The sequence below is a fragment of the Battus philenor genome, unplaced genomic scaffold (assembly GCF_028537555.1).
Source record: "Battus philenor isolate CCGP_79_NKW_IND1 unplaced genomic scaffold, ilBatPhil1.0.hap1 SCAF_1, whole genome shotgun sequence".
NCBI lineage: Eukaryota > Metazoa > Arthropoda > Insecta > Lepidoptera > Papilionidae > Battus > Battus philenor.
In genome coordinates, this window is record NW_027181661.1 from 10,469,916 (window position 1) to 10,492,422 (window position 22,507).

At 32.4% G+C, this 22,507-nt stretch overlaps 2 protein-coding genes across 2 annotated transcripts; one reads left to right on the forward strand and one right to left on the reverse strand.

Moving 5' to 3' along the window:
- Positions 1-359: 359 nt before the first annotated feature.
- On the forward strand, positions 360-8,433 carry tey (teyrha-meyrha). The gene is made up of 6 exons (XM_068764735.1): positions 360-540; positions 1,030-1,195; positions 2,303-2,481; positions 4,395-4,605; positions 7,746-7,848; positions 8,219-8,433. Exons 1-6 carry the CDS (start codon positions 361-363, stop codon positions 8,400-8,402), a joined length of 1,023 nt encoding a protein of 340 aa, XP_068620836.1. The 5' UTR covers position 360; the 3' UTR covers positions 8,403-8,433.
- A 2,953-nt stretch (positions 8,434-11,386) lies between these two features.
- On the reverse strand, positions 11,387-20,963 carry LOC137932030 (peptidyl-prolyl cis-trans isomerase G-like). Its single transcript, XM_068775621.1, has 18 exons — positions 20,895-20,963; positions 20,636-20,716; positions 19,560-19,677; positions 19,409-19,482; positions 18,584-18,690; positions 18,007-18,082; positions 17,306-17,420; positions 17,031-17,128; positions 16,403-16,480; positions 15,984-16,115; positions 15,146-15,223; positions 14,461-14,534; positions 13,767-13,952; positions 13,211-13,277; positions 13,076-13,113; positions 12,420-12,604; positions 11,802-12,021; positions 11,387-11,515 (listed from the first exon to the last, which is right to left on the reverse strand). Exons 1-18 carry the CDS (start codon positions 20,920-20,922, stop codon positions 11,387-11,389), a joined length of 1,884 nt encoding a protein of 627 aa, XP_068631722.1. The 5' UTR covers positions 20,923-20,963.
- Between the last annotated feature and the right edge of the window lie 1,544 nt (positions 20,964-22,507).

The following is a 22,507-nucleotide window of genomic DNA, read 5'->3' on the forward strand; positions in this document are numbered from 1 at the left end:
CTTACTCGTGTAAATAACCGTTGTTTAATATTAAGATGTGTAATCGATAAATAAAGTGATCCTCTGGAATGCATAATATTTCTGTACAGACAGCTAACTCACAATATTTATTTATTTGGATCACCAAATAAATATGTTTTTTGGATTCCAAATCAACAATGTAAGATTTTATTTCCAGTAGAGTGATTGAGATTAAAAAATAGAATCGAAAGAGATCTGGTATTAAACCTGCTTAGAAATTTTTATTACTACATACAAAGCTGTGCGTTATTAAAAAAAGTTACAAAAATGCAATGTAATTAATTTAATAAAATATTTTAGTACAATTTTGTGTTATTTTTATAGAGTTCCGTCATCATCATGGAAGGGTTCTTACATCATATGGCACCGCAGTTCCTACACCCGGCGCTACAAAGCTTTGGATGCGGAGCTTTTAGGCCCATCGGCGGTGCTTTTCATCCCCTTTACCCGGGCAAGGCGTTCGCAAGACACTTAGGAGAGCAGTACGCACTGGGGCAAACTGTCGGGCAAGCTCTTAGAGTAAATTGCTTTGTATATAACTTTATAACCAAAACTTGCTATCATTATAGTAATTCTTCAAAATATAATTAGATGGATCTTATTCAAATTTTTTGAAGAATTAAGTTATTTAAATTATAAATATTCTTCAATTATATCTTTCATATTTCAGGTAAATAGTGTAATTATTAGACAGATTTACATTATAATATACACAATATGGCACACGAGCACAGGCCTCCCCTAGAGATTGACCAGTCTTGCACTGACCTTATTCAGCTTCTGCGACTTCCTGCGACTAAGACTTGACTATGTCGTCGGTCCATAACTATGTCCTAGTGGGGGACCTGCACTGCGTCTACCGCATAGACTAGTACCAGTACTATACTAGTATATAATTGTATGTCTGTGTATGTGCTATTATAAACAAAATCTCGCAAAAAGGGTTCCAAGTTGAGCAGAGTTGAATAGCGATGATGGTGGTTATGAAGATCCTTGTGTGTGCGTCAGGGCGTGCGCGACGACACGGGCACTCCGCCACTGTACCGACATGGGTACGTTGCACGGGATGACACTAGTTCTCCGGGATCGGCCGCATCCGCCTCGCCGAGACCTTCCAAAGACGACGAACCTCCCACCACAACTCCCTGCTCGGACTCACATGACTTCTACTCTCGTTAGTAGCTAATCATTTGTTATAAAAATAGCACGTATATTAACAGTCGTCATATGGGATATACAACTCATTTACTCGTTGTGTTTTAACCAACATATACTTCTTATTAAACAAAGACAAGAATATAATTTTTTTAATTACATCACCGAGGTGTCTTAAGAATCTGCGGAAACTTTCTTTCAAATTACCCTAAAGGTTTACAAAAGGAAGTAGCAGGTCAAAATTGAAACCGTCGCTACTTATTTTCGAATGCTTTGCTCTGATTTTCGAAAGTTTTTTCGGGTTACAAAAGAACCTGGAAACCTTGAGATGTCCCCAAAAAAATCACTTGGCGACAAATTTGCACTTCATAGTGGCACCTATATGACTTTCCTTGGAAACATTTCTCGTACGATCTTGAAGTGACTCCGTTCTTATGTAACCAGGTTTTGGTTGCAAGAGGTGATTTAAAAAACAATATTGAAGTTTATTATGGCCAAACCATTTTAAAATATCTTAATACACCTTGTACCACTTCAACATCGATGACGAACAGTAAAGGAAAACATTGTGAGAGAAGCACTATATCCTAGGCCCAAACGTTAAAAAGATTCTCGGCAACAAATAATCCGCAACATGACCGTCGGGCCAATTGGGCTTTCTGAATAGAGACGTCTGTATATTTATATATGCGTACATTCTTTTATATTGCATGGGACATAACAAGGCTAATATAAATCAACTAATTATATTATTTTCGTTATTATTACATGGTACTAATATTATTAAATCAGCCGTGCCTTTTCTTATTATATAGTTGTTGCGAGTTCTTTGTTAATACTATGAAGGAATGTAAATCTAGACACTTAGCGTAAACTTAATTAAAGCAAAGTAATGTCTCTCGAGAATCATTCGGGGTATATATTGTAAGGATAGTGGCCAGCTTAGATCAGTTTGACCGGACTTAACTTACCATGAGGTACTTAGAACCCAAATAATTATCAGTAGAGTTCTACCAAAGACAAGGTTGTAAAGCTCTTTATTATCCTTATTGTTTATTATAAACTAGACGATGTATATGAAAAATATTTCAAGAAGCCTTCTTATAATTGTTATTATGTACAACAGCCGATGGAGAACGTAAAACATCATGTGGCGTTTGCGGTACACGTCTAGGGCCGGGGGTGGCCCAGGCCCATTTCCTGCAGGAGTTGCAACACTTGTACAGCTTGAGCGCGCTACCTCGAGACGCGGGTATGCCTTCCACGCATACCCTTCACCATCAAGACGAAGATGCGCGCTGGGAAGTATGTAAACTCTAATTGTATTATATCGTACATATTAGCTAGCTTTATATCTATATATCAATTTAATCATTCAATTTTAATAATAAAACAAAAGGAAGAAAATGACAGTTATAATCTTGAAAGTTAATTATCACTTTAACAATAATTGTCCGCTCTTGGGCTGTCCGCATTCAGCAACTTCTAACGACATTGGATGTATCGTCAGACCACCTCAGGGGATCTTACCATCGGTGCGGTCTACCGACTCATGATCGCCACTCAACAACCTTTCGGCCCCAACGGCCATCGATTGCACGAGCGATGTGCCCAACCAACTGCTTCTATAGACGAACAATTATTAGGACCACTTCGGCGACCCTGGTTCTTATATGGGTCTCTTCATTTCTATGTGCAGTCGTAACTTTCGAGTTACATAAAACAAATTTAATAATACTTGCATGATACGTAATATACAAAAATTGTCAGTAATATTTTACTTGAATAAATCAAACTAGAATATGACATTGACAAAGTCGCCTTGACTACTTGACTCGAAGACTTGTTCAGAAGTTTACACATTTATTTACCTTTAGGATACTTTCAGTTTCGTAAGAAATATGGTAGGAGTTTCCAATGATCCCAAGTGCAATCTCTGGTCCACAGGATCTGCAAGGATCCTGTTGTAATTTGAAAGTGAAAGCTAAATAAGATATGTTGTCATTATTCTTACAGGATATTATAATTTAGTAAATAACATTGCAAATCATGTCTCATAATCTGTAATATCCAGTTTTTCTATGTGTATATATATATATGTAGTTGTTTAGTATTAATAAATGAGACTGAATTTCAGGATTTTAATTTAAATTATTAAAATCTCTATCTAATTTTATGAGTCGGGATCACATTAGGCGATAATTTATTAAAATTATCTTATATACAAAAGTAGACTGCCTCAAATATAAGTTTATGAAAATGAATGTACAGTTTGTTTTGACTACTGAACAAAATAGCGTTTAGACATGCGTCTAATTGGAATGACGACGTTATTTCAAATGCGTAGAGACATTTGGTTATAGAATCAATTTTCAATTCAATTTCAATACTGTTTATAAATAAGCTTTAATGATATGTTGTATACACTGGAAGATAAATTAATAATTGATTTATTTAATTCGTCCTCGTTCAATAATTTTCTTTAAGGTAGCTTTTAAATTGGAAATGAAATCAATAAACAAGATCGTAACTAAATAAAATACTCCCTTCATTAATTTTACTAATTCATCATAATTATTTAAAATACATAACAATAGTAATATAATTTTTCAAATACTTAAAAATTAAGCGTTCTTTTTTCATGAAATTCAGTAAATATGATATATACTAGCATTGCTTTTCCATGTTACTATGGTGTGTTCCTAGTGGTCCCTTAGCGAGATTTCTTTCCAAAAAACCTTTAAACTGCCACCAAAATGTTTTACACGGGGCGTGGTGGATGAAAATGAAAACATGAAACTGCAATAATACCGCATTAACCGATGTTGATTTATTACAAATAGGAAATACTGGGTACAGGCCGAGTCGAGATTTCCTTAAGGCAGAATTACGACTGAGTCATAACTTTAAAGACTAACTTGGGCAGCACATACTCAGGCCCATCTATGAAGTTATAATGTTCAATCGATTGATTTTCGAATCGTGTTATCCAGGCACGCATTATCGGAGCTGTAGCAGCAGAGTAGAATATGCACTAGATCGATGTACATAAAGAAATATTTGTTTTTGTTATTAAAATTAGATTTCTAAAATTTAATATTGTCTTAATCGTACCGATATTGCCGACACCTGTATTTTTGTTAAATCGCAGGATTCCTTTACCTATTTATTGTGTAATGTATATAACGTAATAAATGTGCTTTTATTTTGGTTACTAGACATACCAGCGTATACGAGCGAACCGACAAAGGCGTCTAAAACTTCGCACTCGCAAGCGCCATCATACGGTAGAGAGCATGCTCGGTTACGAACTGGAGGAGGAAAGGCGGGAGGAGCGACCGCGAGAGCCGCGCTACGACGCCGAGGATGAGCCCGTCGACGTCGAAGGGGACTCGCTCGGTTGGCCCGACGCTGCTATCAGCGTCGACGGTACCTCAATATAATACATATACTGATAATTTCTAAAAAAGCGACAACCACTTTTTTTAATATAAGAAGCAGAAATAAGCTTGTAACAACAAGTCTTAGTTTATAAAGTCAATTCATCTTTTTTGAAACAAAGTGTACTTTTCTATTATAAAATTCCTAATGCAATTTCAAATTTATCCACCAATAAATTCAGAGCTCATGACAAAGAAGATTGATCAATAATCATATGATTTTAGTAAACATATGATGATATAAATTTGCATGGGATTATCACGCTGATTTTCACGTGACGAATAGACGATCGAATAATTTTAATTTGGCTTTATAAAATATCTTTTGAGATTTTCGGCAGGTTCTTCTCGATAGAATCAACATTCCGAACCTGCCAGGTCTATGAATAAACACATAATTAAATGTACGTTTTCTCGACATCTTGTTTTTTCGAAAATGCTTAGCAAAACATATTCGTAACAATGAATATGTTTTTCATTGTTTGTTATTCATTACATTTTAATTACGTACTTGTTATTAAAAATTTCTTTATGTTATGCGTATCGTTCGTCTCGTCGTCTCCTGCGTATCATCGTCTTAGACGATGCTATGGTGAGATCTTTTGTCCAGGATAGAGTGAATAGCATAAATTCCAGAAGTCGCCAATCTTTAAAGGAACAGGCTCAGGCCCCACGGAATCGCTTCTATGTTTTTGAAGTGCGTTGGAGAGGCGAAAATGATGAGACACTGTGGGAAGGGCCGGGCAATACCCGATACAATAAATTCTCTAATTGCCCGACATATATAAAAAAGCTTGAAGTATATAAGTATATTGTGATCGTTGTCGTGGTACTAATTTACCATTAACTTTATTCTTTTACAAAAATATAAAATATTAAAAATAATTAAGATAAGGTCGCAGTAATTTTTTTTATTAATTCTTCACATATTTATTTTACAAAAAAGTACATACAAAATCGCCAAATTACACACGCAAATTGTTGGCGAAAATACAAAAATGAAAATTCTTAAATATATACATGTATTAAACTAAAAGGTAGTTATTTTAAAAAAAAATATTTTATTTGCATCATACTTTGTGATAAAAAAGTGTCCCTTAAGTAGATACGTCAGATCTTTGTGAGCAGATGTTACTATCATCACCTAAGTGTAAGTAACACTTAGGTGATGATAGTAACATCTCGTAAGAAATTTATTTTGTTAAACATCAAAGGAGTTAATTGTCTTCGAGTTCTTCTCGCATGGTATTTCCTTACGGATGGAGATATATATTTTCCTTTTTTGACCTGTCTGGTTAGATATTCATGTCTTATGGGTTCCTTAAATTTGTTAAATATAATATTGTTCTACAGCTATATTATATACTACTTTAGCTGTCACTGGAAGTATTTTACACATATTAAAACAATTGATAAAAGTTCGGCTTACACTTCACTTTTACTATTTTGCATACAAGATACTTAATTAATCTGATGATGATTGTTTTAAGCGGTCAAGTTATATTTTGCACGTATGGCTCGTGAGTTATTGCCGTGTTTAAATTTTCTGTTACTTTTATTTAGATATGTATTTCTTGTACTGTAAATTGACTCATACATACTAAAATGTCACCTCCTCTTCTAGTTTCTTTAGTGTTGGTAAATAAATTAGATCTTATAAAAACAATCCTTCACTCTTTGTTTACTTCTGTTAATACTATATAGATAGTATATTCAATATCACATAATATAAAATCTGTACCCCAATTATTAAAAATTAATAGCGTCAGTAGTAAGATTACAATATATTGTTTTCACTTAGAGTCTTAATATCGTTATCGGTTTTAATGCGTATGGGCTACTGATTTTCACTTTTGACTAAAATATTCGAGTTATGTATCCATATGAGTTTGGTAAAATTTTCTAATGGGCTTCTGGTTACCCAGAATAATAATATTGTTACATTAGTTCAGTCTTCATTAATATATACATACTCGTATTTTAAAGTCATCGCCGTAATTTTTTTACAATTTGTAAGATTAACTGTTTGCTTCTGAAGCCATTCATCTCGGGTCTGTCAGTCCGCAACTTCACCTCGACAGGACGTGGGCGATGTGTTCTCAGTTTTTTTTTTGTTATATACCCTCTTAACACTTTTAATACTACTCGGATTTAAACTAAGCTTCGCGGCGATATTTCGGACAATTTCTTTTACTTCTTTATCGTCTTCGTTCTGCTTGAGAATTGCAAATTCGATATTCTTTGCTTTCTCTGTCTCATTAAAATTGAAAAGTCTTTCTTCTTACACGAGATTGCATTTTACTAAGTATATGTTTTTTTACAGCCTTCGTTTTGTTTTTCATATTCTTTTTAAACTCTGATAATTGTTGATATTACTAAGTATAAAAGTCAACGGCTTTATTGAGATCATCTATCTGTTCCCGTAGCTTGAAAATCACCTCCAGTTTTTTATTCATTTTTTAAGTAAAAAAGGCTCTCCACGGTGATATTTAGGGGTCTAAATTGATAATCGGTGTTTACGTTTTAGAGCCGATCTTCTTGCAATCATCACAAGTTTCCATGTCCATGTTCATAATATCTTCACATGTACTTTTGCAATTAAGCATATCATCTTTAGTCAAGTATGAAAATAGTTTGAAACTTTTGCACTGCACCATCTTTGTTTTTACATTTTCACTAGACGATAAATTAAAAACGCGTCCAATCACAGAGCGCATTCATAATTCAAAATATATAAGGTCGGAGAAAAAATATTTTTACAAATAATATTTATAAGCTTGCAATAAAATCTTTTTCGCAGTACTCTTTTCAATCTGGTGGGTTTTGAAGATATTAAAAACGTTACATTTCAAAAATGAAACAGATTTTTGTTTCGAACTATTTTTCATTTGTTTTTCTTTCTGTCAGAATATGTAAATGATGAACTACTATAAATTTTAGAATAAATATGCAACGCAAGCCATTCAAAAATTGTGACTTGGTATAAGTTGTTAATAAAATAATTGCGTGTCAGTAAGAAAAGCATAAACATAGTTTAAACGCTTTTATAAAAAGTGGTTACTTTAGGTATAATAAGCAATTTTAATTGTGATATAGTATTCAAGTTAAAAAGTACGTTTACCACTTCAGATAAAGATCAGCGAAACGACGGAGAGAAACTTCATTTAAGCTACACCGAAGACTTGGAGATATCGAGCACAAATGACGCTATGCAGTCACCTGAACGCGTGAGGTATTTTATAGCTACGGAATTACAGCACGTCAATCAATCTATTTGTTTTAATTTTTTCAATTATCTTTTCTATTTCTATAATCAAAATTCCTACTAATAATAAGCTTAAGATTTCACTTTCTAATTTTGTCGAAAATTTACAAATCTATCTTTATTTCTAATTAATTTAAATTATTTTAATGATAGTTTAATTATGTACGTATGTTTTATATCTTGGCATTAAAAAATGAATGCTATTATTTGTTTACTTAAGACACAATAATAAATTGTTAAATGCACAACTACTCATATGCTATTTGAATCATTGAATACGATATCTCCATGAAACAACAAAAAAAGTCAAACTACAGATTTTATATTGTTTTAACAGGATTGAGACGCCCAAGCCAATTTCACTGGAAGGCGGCAAGTCTGACACGTCAGAAAGGCCGGCCGAGGTGTCGACTTCGGAATGGGCACCAGCTGATTGGCCTGGTCTGCCTGATGCTTATCTCCACGCCAGACACAAGCCTGATGGTGAAAACCTACCTTCATCCACTGATACCCGTAACTAAACTCAAACCCAAATTAATAAATCTCAATCTTTTTGTCTTGCAACTTTAACTCGTGTTAAGCTTAATGTATTTGCGCTATCATTTTAAATAAATAAAAAATAGTTTTCTAGCTCTATCCAACAACATACAATTTGTTAAAAGAAACTACTCTAAATTTAAACCTTAGGAAATTTTTAAAACGGTATCAGTTGTTATTTAATATTCGCTTTATTAATGGTACACTTATGTAGTTAATATTCAAAATGATTACATAAGACCATATGAAGATACATTTTTGCATACGACTTACGTGTTTTACATTTTGCCTTATGATAAAAATCATTATTAAGAAGAACAATTTAACGTTATCATTTACTATCTACTGGTTTATTATGTTTTAATTTAGAATATTGTATATTATTATGGTTACGAGAGTAGTTGCAAATTTTTAATCAAATCGTGTGAAACACAAGATTTAAAATCTTTTGTTTTAAAAATTAAGTGCTAAATAAAAGATTTTATCGGTAGTCACATAACTGCCTCTGACTCAGCTGTCTCAACTTTTATAAAATAAATTTAGGCATGTCATGAACGACCTGTTCGTTAATGGCATTTTAATAAAATATTAATAAATACATGTAAAAATTACCTTAACTTTAACTAGTGCACTTTGTTGTATTTCTTGAATCTTAACGAGATCATTTCTACAATTAAATAGAGAGTGCTTTAAAGATTAGTTAACTTGTTATAACTTTTAAGTCTGTCATTATGGGGTAGTACGTACACATGTACGCTAATAATTACTTCTGTAAAATTCAAATCTTCAATAATTTAATTCTTTATAACTTATACTAACTAGGTCTCTTGTGGCAGATTTGTTTTTAAACTTAAGTAAAAATTATAATTTTGACACAGTTATAATGAAGGTATTGAACGATAGAATATAAATACGTATTTAATTTTTAAAGACTTATTCAAATGTCTTCCGTCTAGTTGCACACTCTATTCAAAACGAAGCCTTATGTTCTCCGCCACACGCCGCAGTAAACTTGTCTCAATTGAGCTGATTTCTTCACGAATATTTTCTTTAAATTGACTAAAGCTCGGGGATTGTAATTGTTAGCGTATAACTACCTGAAGTAGCTTCACAAAAAATCCATTGGAGTCCAGTCGGGTGACCTCGGTGGCCACGGAATATACCCAAAGCAACGGATAAATTTTTGGGAGAAAGCTTCTCGCAACAAATTCATCGAAGCTCTTCGTAGCACCATCTTTTTAGAACCAGGTGTCTAATGAGCACGATGGAATAGCTCGCAAGTCCGGCAAAAACAGTTTCCCTAGGGATTGCAATGGTTTTCGATGTTTCAATCGAGAATTACGAGTTCTAGGATACCAGCCAAAATGAGCCTCGTCGCTCTAAAAAAATGGAAGGTACAAAGGACGAAAACGCTCCAACATTGAAAATTTATTTGATGGAACGTCAGACCCTTTTAAAAATTTCATGAATAATTACTCTTGGAAGTCCCAGTGGGGCTGCTCTTTTCCGTATTGAGATTCACGTACACTGCTTTCAACCAAGGTTTTCTGGATTCCATGAAGATCAACTCTTTACTTATCTGTCGAATACCAAAGCGTGAACAAAATTATCAACGAGGAGCTACGTAAGAATCAATATACTTAAAAAATTCCTTGACGGCTTTTGCGCGATTGATTGCTCATTCGACCATAGTAACGTTGTGACTGAAAAATCTGCATGCTCAGAGATTCTCTACCTCCACCCGCGCCGTTTATTACTTCTTGAAATAACCGTATTTAAAAACATAAATCTGCCACCAGACACCCTGTATAATTGAAGCAAGATTTATTAATTGCGAAAGGGTATTATCTGTTACATTATGTGTGCTTACAGACCTCTTTCAATATAGATTTATGGATACTAATACAAATTATCGCACAACGCATTTAAAGCCGGAATTCAACTGAGTTGAATTTTAAAGTATGGATTGAAATATAATATCTACTGTATTATTATATCACTGTGCCACATTATAAAAAAGCCATTACAGAACAATAAAAAAGATGGTCATCGCAGGAATCGTGTAATTAAATATATCATTAAAATTAATCTCCTTGGGTATTGTTTTAACTAAGATGTTTTTTTTAATAATATTAATTTTCATATTACATTTATACCTTATAAATTATTTATTATCTTTCTAAATTGTAATTTTATTGTTAGTGTTGAAACACAACACTATTATAATAATTTTGTTAATTTTGAACTATAAAATAAGCTATAAAGTCGAACAATTAATGTTTTAACTATATTAACTTATCTGAACAACTTCGTAATTCGTAGAAATTTCCTAATTTTTGTGAATCCTGTAAGTGTTTTAAGTGCATGTTTAGAAGTAAAACTACATTGCTTGTAATTAGAAAAAATTTATTAGTACATGATATTTCACTTCCTAATTTAAAATAATCTTTAAAAATTGTCTACATCTTAAGTCATAAGTGAGTGTATTATGTCCCAATTTGTCAAATAAATATCTGTTTAAAATTAGAGAATGAAATTGTCGACCGCAAAAGCTTTACTTAATTTTAATTTTCAAAAAATTGCCACTACTTTGAACTAACCAATTGTCACAACAAAATAATACATGTATGCAAAATTATATGAAATTTAAAAACATTTATCACTAGATCAAAAAATGTTCGAAAATGTCTACATATAAGCCAAGGAAACCATTGCAAAAATTCTTAAATATAATGAACAGGAATAGAAGATCTCACATAGGAGAAAGAAAAATTATTATTCATGTAATATTGAAAGAAAAACTGAAACTTTTATGGTTAATATTATTATAATGTAGACGTGTTTTTTTCCGGAAGCATAACATTCAAATACTTTTAGAAGCTAACGAATCCATTCTAAACTAGCAAATTAAATACAATCGAAGGCGCACTTTTAATTTCAATAATTTTTATTCAAATACTGGCCGATATCAGTCGGTGCAATCACCCGCGTTCAGTTTGTATGTAGAGTGTCGAAATCCTTTATCCTCACTGTGGTCTACTCCGCGCAGTGTTGTAGATTCTGTTTCGCAAACGGTATTTTCGTATCCCTGAACCACCTATAGCAATTGGCAAAAACTTTGTTATTTTATTTTTTTAAATACCTACAAAAACTCGTTTATTTTTAGTAATAGTTTAGTGTAAAACATCGTTCATTTACAGGGATTGATTTACTATAATAACAGAAACTGTAAAATCATTACCGATTATAAAAAATTTCGATCGAACATAGGATCTCGGTTAATTCATGTTCTAAATCGACTTCATGACAACACACTTTACTGTGATGAAAAAACAGCGAGTAATTTTTAGTCTGTATCCAACCAGAACAAGAAAAATTCTTACCTTACGAATATGGTCTTCTCTAATCATCAGCTCTCTCCTAACCTCATCGCGTCGACGTACCAAGTTTGGGTCATGTCGAACCTTAAGGCTCTTCTCCAGATTTTCATAATCACGATAAAGTGAAGCGTACTCAGCCAGGCTTTGCTTTGCCAATTGTGTACAACCGCCACGGCCTTTGGAAGTTGCTCCGTCGATGTCTTCGCGATTTGACACTAAGCTGCTTAAGAAAGTATTGTTTAATTTTTTTACATATTTATCAGCAATATTATAAACAAAACATTCCTTATTTCTACGGTTGATATTCCTAAAAAATTCTAAATAATATTAAATCCGATAAAGTTGTTATTTCAATACAAGCCTGTTGTTAAGAAATTCTGAAATCATTGGCCTTATGTTTCCCGTGTCTATTTTTCTTGATTCTAAAATCAACCATATTTTAATTTCAACTTTAAAAATTTATATTAAAAAATATAATTATGATTTCTATCTATTAATTCTATTTAACTAAAATGAATACAGTAAGTAATATTTATATGTTATATTTATAACTTCTTTTAACATAAGCAAATGCCATTCGTGCGATCGATGATTGTTATATTAAAAATTTGATGAACTCACTTATACATCGAAGTATAAAAGTAATGAGGTTTGCTGATGGCGGAAAGGAACTTCGGCACCATGCCATTACCCTCGCTGAATAATCTAAGTAGTCTGTTGTAAGACATGTTCTTATAGGTGGGCAAGTGCACCAGGCGCCGACCCAGCTTAATGGAGTTGATTTCTCGTCCTTCCAGCATTGGAGCCTTAAGCATAACAAAACCGAATATTTTATTTATTACAGTCTAGGTATTACAAGGACCCTGCTGCAAGAAAGATAAAATGTATACATAGAACTAAAGTACTTATGGCACATATTGATGGAAACACCAACGAAAAATAGGTAACCTTGATTTAGATTGATTTTAGTCAGATTTTGTTAAGGCCAAATCCAAATTGTAAAAAAAAAAATCTTAGTTTTTTGTTTATTTAACAGTGTTTATGACTATTCTTTCAGACATATATCCTAACCACTACAAAATAAATGAGTGTCGTTGACTAGGATCTCGCCTGTCATTTGGCGATCGGCTTTGTTTAATCATCAAATTATTATTATAGACTCTTATATTTTCCTTTAATAAAATAAATTTCTAAAAAAACCCTTACAGTATGATGTGAAATAACAGTTCAAAGTTAATTTGTCCTAGTCTTAGACGAAGTTAATATTTATGACTTACCGCACTTTTAGTTCCATGCGTCGGAATATAACCAAGACCTTGTGAACAGAAAAAATAATAACAATACAGAGTATAATTAATAGCAAGAAAAAATATATTTTACGAAATAGAGAATTTTAAACAACAATCACATACCCATATGATGTGCCATAGTAGACGGTATGCCTGAAAGGGGCTGTTGGATTTTGAGACGGTTCAGGACCTTATAAAGAGTAACATTAGTATTTAGGTAACCAAAAATTGTAACAATGAACTGTATAACAATTTTTTAACCTTAATATTATCATGAGAAGCGACGGAGGGTATTTCATATGAATTTTAATATATTCGAAATTATAAAAAGCCAAGCCTGATGATAATTACGTTAAATTTATTTTTATTATCTGTATATACAAAAACTATTGGCCAAATACGTTGGAAAGACTAAATTTCGGTACAATTATACGGGAAATTTTAATAATTTTACCGATAACAGGTAGTATGCAATAACGATATTTTTTGTTGGCTTAAAATGGGTTTTAATGGGGCTTGGATAAGTAAAAAATAATTAATTGAAATGTAGAAAGGAACAGAGTACTACTAAAACGCCTTTGGTTATTTCCACGTTGTAATCAATGTAATCTTCCACTTGTAATACAATACCTATTGTGTCGAATATAATCTACATTTATCTGTTGTATGTAGTACAAACCTGTTGCAAATTAACCACCAAATTGTAGGACGGTCCAGTGCTTTTGCTAGATACGAACGGTAAGACGGTGCCGTTAGTTATAGCAGCGTAAAAACGGGCATCCGTTTGTTTAAGACGCGACGCCATTGTCGGCAGCTCGTAGTGCCGGCGAGTTTTGTATTTTATTCGACGTGGAGTGCGCGACACCTGCAAATACAATTCTACCACTTAACATGTGTTTATAATTTACAAGCTTAGCAGTTTGAACGCCGTTCTCGTCTTTAGGCGGGAAAGGAGGGAAAGCGAGGAGGGCTCGCGGCGTTGCGAGTTCTGTTTTCGCTATTGTAGATTTTAAAGTTTATTTTATAATAAATAATTAAAATTTCTAGATAACTTCATCTCACTTGATTGATTGAAAACTTTATCCCAGTCGCCTTTCCCGCCCTTAGCCGTGAGATTACTTTTAATTAAAAAAAAATGATAAAACTACTTATTTTTGCATAATTTTTCAAAAAACAAACGAAAAGACAAAAAATCTTGAACGGCTCCCAACCAGCGGAGCCCCTCATCGGTCGGCACTTAAACTATTAAAAGAAAGGTTTGTACAGTATATTTAGAACCAATCAAATGACTGCTTGCGTATTATTTCAAAGTTTTCGCTGAATTATTACCATACCTATTCTATTCTATTTCATAGAACCCTAAAAATGTTAACCTCCTGTGTTGAATCCTTTACGGTGTTTTCCGGCAAAGGCCCGGTGACTTCATCGTACATTTGTTCTTCGCGTACTAAAAACAAAGAAACAGTTATATCTCATTATTACTTTCAAATCGCATCATAAACATTTGTCTAACGAAAATCCTAAAGATTTTAAAAACAGAAATTTTGATACAAAATTACATTTAACTATATTCGATTTTAAAATAATATTAACACAAAAGTTTAAAAACGTATACATTTTCAGTAAGATTTTACACCCGACTTAAGCCGGTGAAGCTGTTCTTTTCTGTGCCAGTTTGCTTTTAGCCATCACAAAAGAAAATAACAGACAGTTAGAAATTTATCTGTCTTGGTACCACCAGTCAGTACTTTACAATCCAATTAAGTTAAGTAAATCTAAGTAAGATAAGAAAGCTGATAGGTAATAAAATTCTTAATTGCATAATAAGTCATATTCTTATTTTGTTTTTAAATAAGTAGGGAAAACACTAAATTTGATGCAAAATTAAATAAACGGAGATTTATTATTTAGAATTATCAGTTGTACTTTAGTAGTTTTTAATGAAAAACTTTTTTGCAAATTTGCTGGGAGAACACTTTAAAGGGATATGTCCTAATGTTTTATTTAATAATAAGCTGAAGTCTGAAAGTAGGTCAAACAGAACTTATTTCTGCTCACCATTCTGTATTTTGTTAGGAGAAGTTCTTCTATTGTTATCATTAGTTTCAAAATCAAGCTGCGCATTATTTTGTTGCCACGAATCGGGCGAAAAATCACTTTTATTGATATTGAACAACTCATACACGTCCTGCTCGACATTTTGATCTTTTTCATTTTTACCTAGGGCTGCAAAAGTAATGTAATTAAAAAAACCAAATTGATCGGCGATATCTGGACATTTAGGTTTTACTTAATCTATTATGTGTATGTATATATATACATATATATATATATATATATATATATATATATATATATATATATATGTGTTTATTTTATTTGGTCACTACTCGGGATCTCGACCATTAATATGTTAATTGTCGAGATCGAGTTTTTTTAATACTCTTAAATAATTAAAAATTAATACAACTTCACAAAAAAAAATTATAATTCGATAGAGAACCTTTTGTTTGCTGTAATTACATAAACTTTGCAGTTCAGAAAAAAAAAAGTTTAACGTAAATTAGAAAAGTTGTACGTACAAAACTGCCGCCTCATCATATCGTAATTTTTCTTGCGCGGACGATTGCGTGTTGTATCTTCCTTCCATTTTTCAGCTAAGCAAGAAATGCATTAATATTTAAGGAAATTAGGTCCTATGATATACTTTTAACAGACTACCACTTTAACAAATAAAAGCAGATTTTTGTTCAATATCTTAGAAATGCCTATTTGGTTAAACAAAAAAAACAAGATTCTATAGAAATGTAATAGAAATAAGATAATTTTTTTAAATAATAATTTTTAGTTTAATAATTAACTAAAGGAAAATAACAAACGATTTTTCCCTTGTTACCTCTGCTCTCAGCGGGCTGCGCTACCGGCGTATTTCCGTGCCACGATTCTGGTGACGATTCGCTGTAATTTTTATTGTACAATTCAAGCACTGCCGATGGCTGTTCTGGGTTTTGTTCATTTTTATTTACCGCTACAAAATAACGCACACTTTAGTCATCTTATTAACGATGGCAAGTGAGGATGCGGTCTAAAAAATGAAATGTAATGTCTTGAAACAAAAACCGCGATCATAAAGGTCTGTTGGGCATGGCTCTGTGATTGCTTGTGTAAATTAGAGAGAATGGAAAGAAAACAGTCGTTGACAGAAATGGACGATTATTAGTAAAGTGCAGTATGCAAGACTTGGCGACTTATTGTGACCTATTAGAAATTTAAACCTGAAGTTTAGTTTTATTTGCGTAGAAAAGTAGAATGTACCATCATATTGCTGATGTAGCATATCCATTGTTTTTTTATGTGGTCGACCGGGTGTTGCATCATCTTGCCACTTGTCCTCTGAAAATTTTGGTAAGCTTTGCTTGTAAGAAATATAAAATTATTATAGGTGCTGTAATATACTAATTATTTTATATTAAAGGATATTAAAATAGTGATATTACCCTTCATTTTTTCATGGTGTTTGAAATATCGTCTCAATAATATCGTGAGTTACATGAACATATCGGAATGTGTGTGTGTGTATATATATATATATATATATATATATATATCCTTATATTGTTCGTTACATGCATTATTTTTATGTTATATGTATATATAATTTAGTAAAGAATAGTGACATTTCGGCGGTTTTGGATCCTAACTTGTGACAAAAGTTAAAACGGGGAAAGAATATTTCTTAAATAATATAAGATATATTATGTTAAATTTGCACACAAAACGCCGAGCTACGACAAGTTAGTAAAGCCAAACAAACTACCGCGAAGCAAACCAAAGAACTAAGAACACTATGACAAAAAGTAAGTGCATTATATGTAACCGGGATCCTCCGTCAACGATTTTATAAAACGAGATAACTATATAAATATATTTATTATGCATTTACCTTCTTTAGAAGATTTCCTTATGGTTTTCTGCTTAGATTTCTTTCTATATAAACGCGGCATAATTTCCAATGGTGGTTTGATTTTCTTAATCCTCGAACTATAGACATTAAAATGTAATAGCTTAGCTAGCTTTAGCGCTTTTTTGTAACGTCTATGAATGTGTTATGAACCTTATGTAAAACACCTACATAACATTAATAATGCGTATACAACAGCCATGAGATATTATGACAATTTTCGAAAATAATATAAATATGTAAGTTATAACACGTACATATTTTTTTGATCTCGGATTCTGTTATCTGTATAATCCTCTATTTCATCGTCACCACACATTGCGTCCATTGATGGTTCGTGTGTACTGATTTGCACGCCTTGACCACAAGTTCCTTTTAAACAATATAAAGTTACAGTAAATAAAGTACAGAGTAATAAAAAACTACAGCTGTTAGTTAAAACTTTCTGTCGCTGCCTGTCCTTTCTGCCTTAACATTTTGTTTTTAAATTGAAAAGAATTCAAATACAAAATTTGAGAAAGGACCAAAACATTTTAAAAAACCACCATTTCCATTATAAAACTGAGTAACATTAATTCGAGAAGTACGTAGCATTTCTTGCGTTCGTCTTTGCCATTGTAAACCTATATAGCTATTACTAAATTGCAACTAGCTTTTACAAAGTTACTTTGACCCATTAATTGCCTATATTCAATTGTTGCTGGATGCTGTTAGCCGTTTTGGCTTTTACAGCTACATCGGACTCAGTGCTCGCGGATCCAAAATCGGCGAGCTAATTAAAAAAATCTTCGGCAGATGCGACGCCTGGCGTATTGTATTGACTAATTGATATCTACTCGGTTTTTGGAGAAAGATGTGATCGTTTCTTCCGAAGACCCTTTAATTATTTTAGAAAGAACGTAATCGAACGGATATATTTAAAAATTTAATAGTCCGTGAAAAAACCAAAAAAACCTACCTTCGCCTCTCTCTCGACCTATACGCACACGGGATATAGGACGATTCATTTTAGGGTCTGAATTGATGTCATTATTCTGTAAAAAATAAAATAAAAACGAATCACACAAAGCACATTATAGTAATACTAAAAATTTTACGCATATTTGCACGAGATTTTTAATAACTTAAGTACTTAAGAATAAATTAAAAAAAAATACTGAAACCTTATTAGAGCTATTACCATGTCTAAGAATAATATTTTTTTATAAAACAGAACAAACTACGGCATCGAGACTCAAGTGTGTGCCATAACCAAATCTTATAGTCAGGGAACTAGAAATGATTTGGTGTTTTGTCTAGACTCATAGACGTTATTATTAAATTTATTTAAAAAAAATTAATAACGAATGACAGGCCTAATATCAAACAATACAATATTTCAATGGTTATCCACAATGAACAAACGCAGTTTCATAAACACGCGGCAATAAAATCCATTACTAATTTTTTCATATTATTCGTGCTGCGGTGTGCATAATAATAATGAAGTATTAAAAACATTCGCTTTTGTACTTTATTGATGACTAAGATGTTACCTTAGTAATCATTCGATGCTGTTCTAATGTAGCAGGGTCAAGATAGCCCCGTGTTGGATGTAAAGGAGTCTCAAAACGACGCATTCGGGCAGCCTGCTGTGTCACTTCTGTAACATACAAAGCTAATGCCGTCTTATTAACCACGACACCAAAACAATTAAAGCTTATTTAATTATATATAACTTAATCATTTTTGTAAAAAAATAGATCACTTTTAATACTAATGTCATAGGAAAATACATTACCTACCACCTATACTACCACTACCACCCATAGTTGCTGCAGCTGCAGAGCTAATTAACGTAAAAAGCTTTTAATACCTGTTAATGTACTATTATTTAAAACTAATATTATTATTATAAACTTCATCTGGAAATGTCGTACTACTTACAATAAATTTATTTTATAAGAATGGTCACTACCTTAATACGCAATACTAAGCTAAACATAGCACTTTTTATGCAGCGCTCTTACTACCGCACTTTTGTAAAATTAACTTAAGAAATGATAAGATATGTTTACTAGGCTACTATTTTAATTATTACTTTTTATTACAAATTTTCAATTTCTTTTATTCATTTATTAACGATTATATCAATTCAAGAATATTCCAAAGCGTAAGTTTAACTAAACAGACATAACCTTTTCCTTGTTACGCGATGTAAAAACGACATGTTCTTAAAAACATGTAATTAATAGTGAAAAATTTTAGCTACCAAACAGTAATTGCTTCTAAATATCCTGTCCCATAGCAGACAACACAAACATTGTTGTCGGTCAGGCAGTTACTTTTTGACACAAGGTTAAGTGAGGTTTGGTACTTACTGGTTTTTGGTTGCGTTCGAACGCTAATAAAAGGTACATTTTCAGCAATCTGTTGATCCGTAACTCTAGTCGTGCTAGAAGCAATCAAATAAAATAAAATATAATAATCACACTTTTTACAGGTAAAATACATTTCTGTAAAATGAAATACCTTCTTTTTTTTAATTTTCGTTTTCTTTTTAAAACCTTCACTAAATCAATTTTTTCTTGTAAATCATCACATCGCGCTTCAGCAATTGCAAATTGGTCATCGACCTCCGGTATTGAAGCTGCAATTTATTAGTTTACATATTTTTTATTATTATATATTAGTATTCAATATGTAACTAAAGTTGCCTTTCAGGAATGTGTGTTTTCTTTAAATAAAAAAAATAAAACACTGAGTTTACTACTTTAACCTTGCTTTTTTTAATTCTGAAACAGTCCACCAAATCAACAAAATCAACAAAAACTACAGACACATTAGAAAAACCTGTCTGTAGCCCGCCCATAAGCAGGCAAAATTAGACAAAGAAATTTAACCATGTAATATAACATAGTTCGCCTTTTGATCTGTGACGTAATAGAATTGTAGTTCAAATACTTGGAATAATGGCTACCGAAAAACAAGTGTGTATCTCATAATTTAAGATCGAAATTTTAAATTATGCGACGTTCATTTTTAATAAGCGGTCGCTACGCACAAAAAACCCCAAGACTTCTCACAATGGTTTTGCAGGACGCAACGAAACATAAATTGTCAAGGGAACTTTTATGAAAAAAAAAAACAAAAAATCTTTCATAAGAATAAAAATGAAAGCGTCACTATACGAAATGGCGAGTAGTCATTACATTATTTTATTTTATATTCCAAGTAAGATGAATTAATTAATTCAATAATTACTTTAGATGGGCGTTGAGCGAGCCATATAAGATAAAATTAATAAAAAGGCACAACAAAGTGCTCCTTTCAGCTCAAAGAATCTGCTGCATTTGTAATTGAGAATCATCTGAACCAATGCAGCCATGATTTTGGAACTCTGTCTCACTTTTTCTTGCTGATACCTCATTATACATTTTTATTCTCAAAATCTAAGAGATCACTAAATTTATCTCTAAGTTGCAAATATAATTTTAATATTATGTCAACAAATTATTAACGCGTAATAAAATAATCCACAGGAAATATTCGGATTATTTATCATCGAGTAAAAAAAGTTAAGAATTACATCTGAGACATAAAAATACCTTTAATATCTATCTTCCTTTCAGAGAGCGTACCGTCCAATGCCACACCAGCTATGCTGCTGGAACTTCTATGCCGTTTATCTGGTCATTAAATACAAGATCGAAAATTTTACACGTAATATTTGTAGTGATGGCGATGACAATTATTATTATATTAAAAATCTATAAAAATTAACTGCACTAAAATATTTTTCTACTACGTAATGATAGATTGAAAGATTTTTCAATAATGAGGAACAAATACATCACAAATTATAACCTTTAGATAACTTTAAACTGTCACCCATTATAACTTGAAATTTTCATAATACACAACTTGAGAACTTCGTATTCAATTTAAGGTAAATTAATAACTGATTATATAAAAAGGAAGATTATTGATAAAAGCACTAAAAAATCATTACGTCAAAATTGTCAAAACATTACCAACCCTAGAACAAGATAGGATCGTTTTTATGAAAATCTATCAAGCCCGTAACTATACACTGGCATAAAAATGTCAAACTAAGAACTACTGATTCAGTAAAAACTTCTTAGACATTAATGTATAGAAATAACGAGTTTTTATATGAATTTACTCTCACTTGAGTGGAGAGAGTGAAACATCAGCGTCTGAGGATTCAGGCATATAATTGACGCATTGACACCTTTAAATCAAACTCAAAGATTGAGAACCAGTGAAGAAGGCATCGTGTAAATTATACACTGTCATAATTATCAACTGGATTCACGCCGTTCTTCATTCAAGGCGACATTTTTTCTCTTTCTTAAATCTCACAACTTTTTGCTAATTGGAGATTTGAACAAAGATTCCCCAATCCTGATTAACTTTTACCATAATTTTTTTCATTTTCTTGCTGTATGCAATACACATTTCAACACCAGTGACCAATCTTTCAAAGCCCTGAATGGTTGTGATGGCCAAGGTATGTAAGGCATGCAATTAAATCGTTGTAACCATTTCGTGTATTCTTACTAACACTACGTGTAAACGTTAATGATTTTTTTCGCAGATAGTCACATTTTACATGTTTTTTGGCTGGATTCTCATAGCTTAACAAATGGTATTTGCAATTTACGCGGGTCCACGACGGCTGGGCGCAAATGGCTTTTAGTCTAACACAGTGATTCTCAAAGTGGTCTATATCGACATCTAGGGGTCTATGACAGCCCGCAAGGAGTCTACGTCAGCGAAAAAAAATTTGGGGGTCCATGAAATGAAAATGGGGGTCCACGATAGTGGATCTCAACACATACACTGATAGTACCTATTTACTTACATCATACTATCTTATAATATAAAAACATTTACATTATTTATAAAAGTACCTAAGAAGTAAAAAAAATATTATACAGGGTGGCCCATAAGTCCTTTGATATGAAAAAAAATTATTAAAATAAAACTAATTACATTATAAATTTAATTTTTATTTACAAAAAAAGCTTAAAAAACGGGAATTATTTTTTGAAAATAGCATCTTCTAAATGTCATCCGTTGCGATCACGGCACTCTTGCAAACGACGTCTAAAATTGGCGATGACTGCGCGGCACGTCACTGCTGAAATGCTTGTCATTTCTCTGCGGATGTTTTCTTTTAGGGCCTCAATTGACCGCGGGTTTGTGTCGTATACTTTAGCCTTAAGGTAGCCCCACAAAAAAATTCCATCGAGATCAGATCTGGACTACGTGGAGGCCAGGAAATGTCTCCTCTCTTAGAGATCACTTTGCCAGGAAAAAGTTGACAGATAACGGGCATAGCAGTGTTAGAGGTGTGAGAAGTGGCCCCATCCTGTTGAAACCGCGTTCTGGCATTAAAGCCTGAAAAGTTTTGCAATTCTGGTATGAAAAACTCTTCGATTATAGCCACATAT

Bases quoted from the DNA above. Each gene is read 5' to 3' on its own strand.
- tey (XM_068764735.1), top strand. From the start codon at position 361: ATGGAAGGGTTCTTACATCATATGGCACCGCAGTTCCTACACCCGGCG. The intron at 541-1,029 runs GTAAATTGCTTT...TGTGTGCGTCAG, and splicing joins CTGTCGGGCAAGCTCTTAGA to GGCGTGCGCGACGACACGGG. The intron at 4,606-7,745 runs GTACCTCAATAT...TTACCACTTCAG, and splicing joins CGCTGCTATCAGCGTCGACG to ATAAAGATCAGCGAAACGAC.
- LOC137932030 (XM_068775621.1), bottom strand. From the start codon at position 20,922: ATGGGTGACAGTTTAAAGTTATCTAAAG. The intron at 19,678-20,635 runs GTATTTTTATGT...AATAAATTGCAG, and splicing joins AAGGAAGATAGATATTAAAG to CTTCAATACCGGAGGTCGAT. The intron at 16,481-17,030 runs GTAAATGCATAA...CAAAATTTTCAG, and splicing joins AAGGAAATCTTCTAAAGAAG to AGGACAAGTGGCAAGATGAT.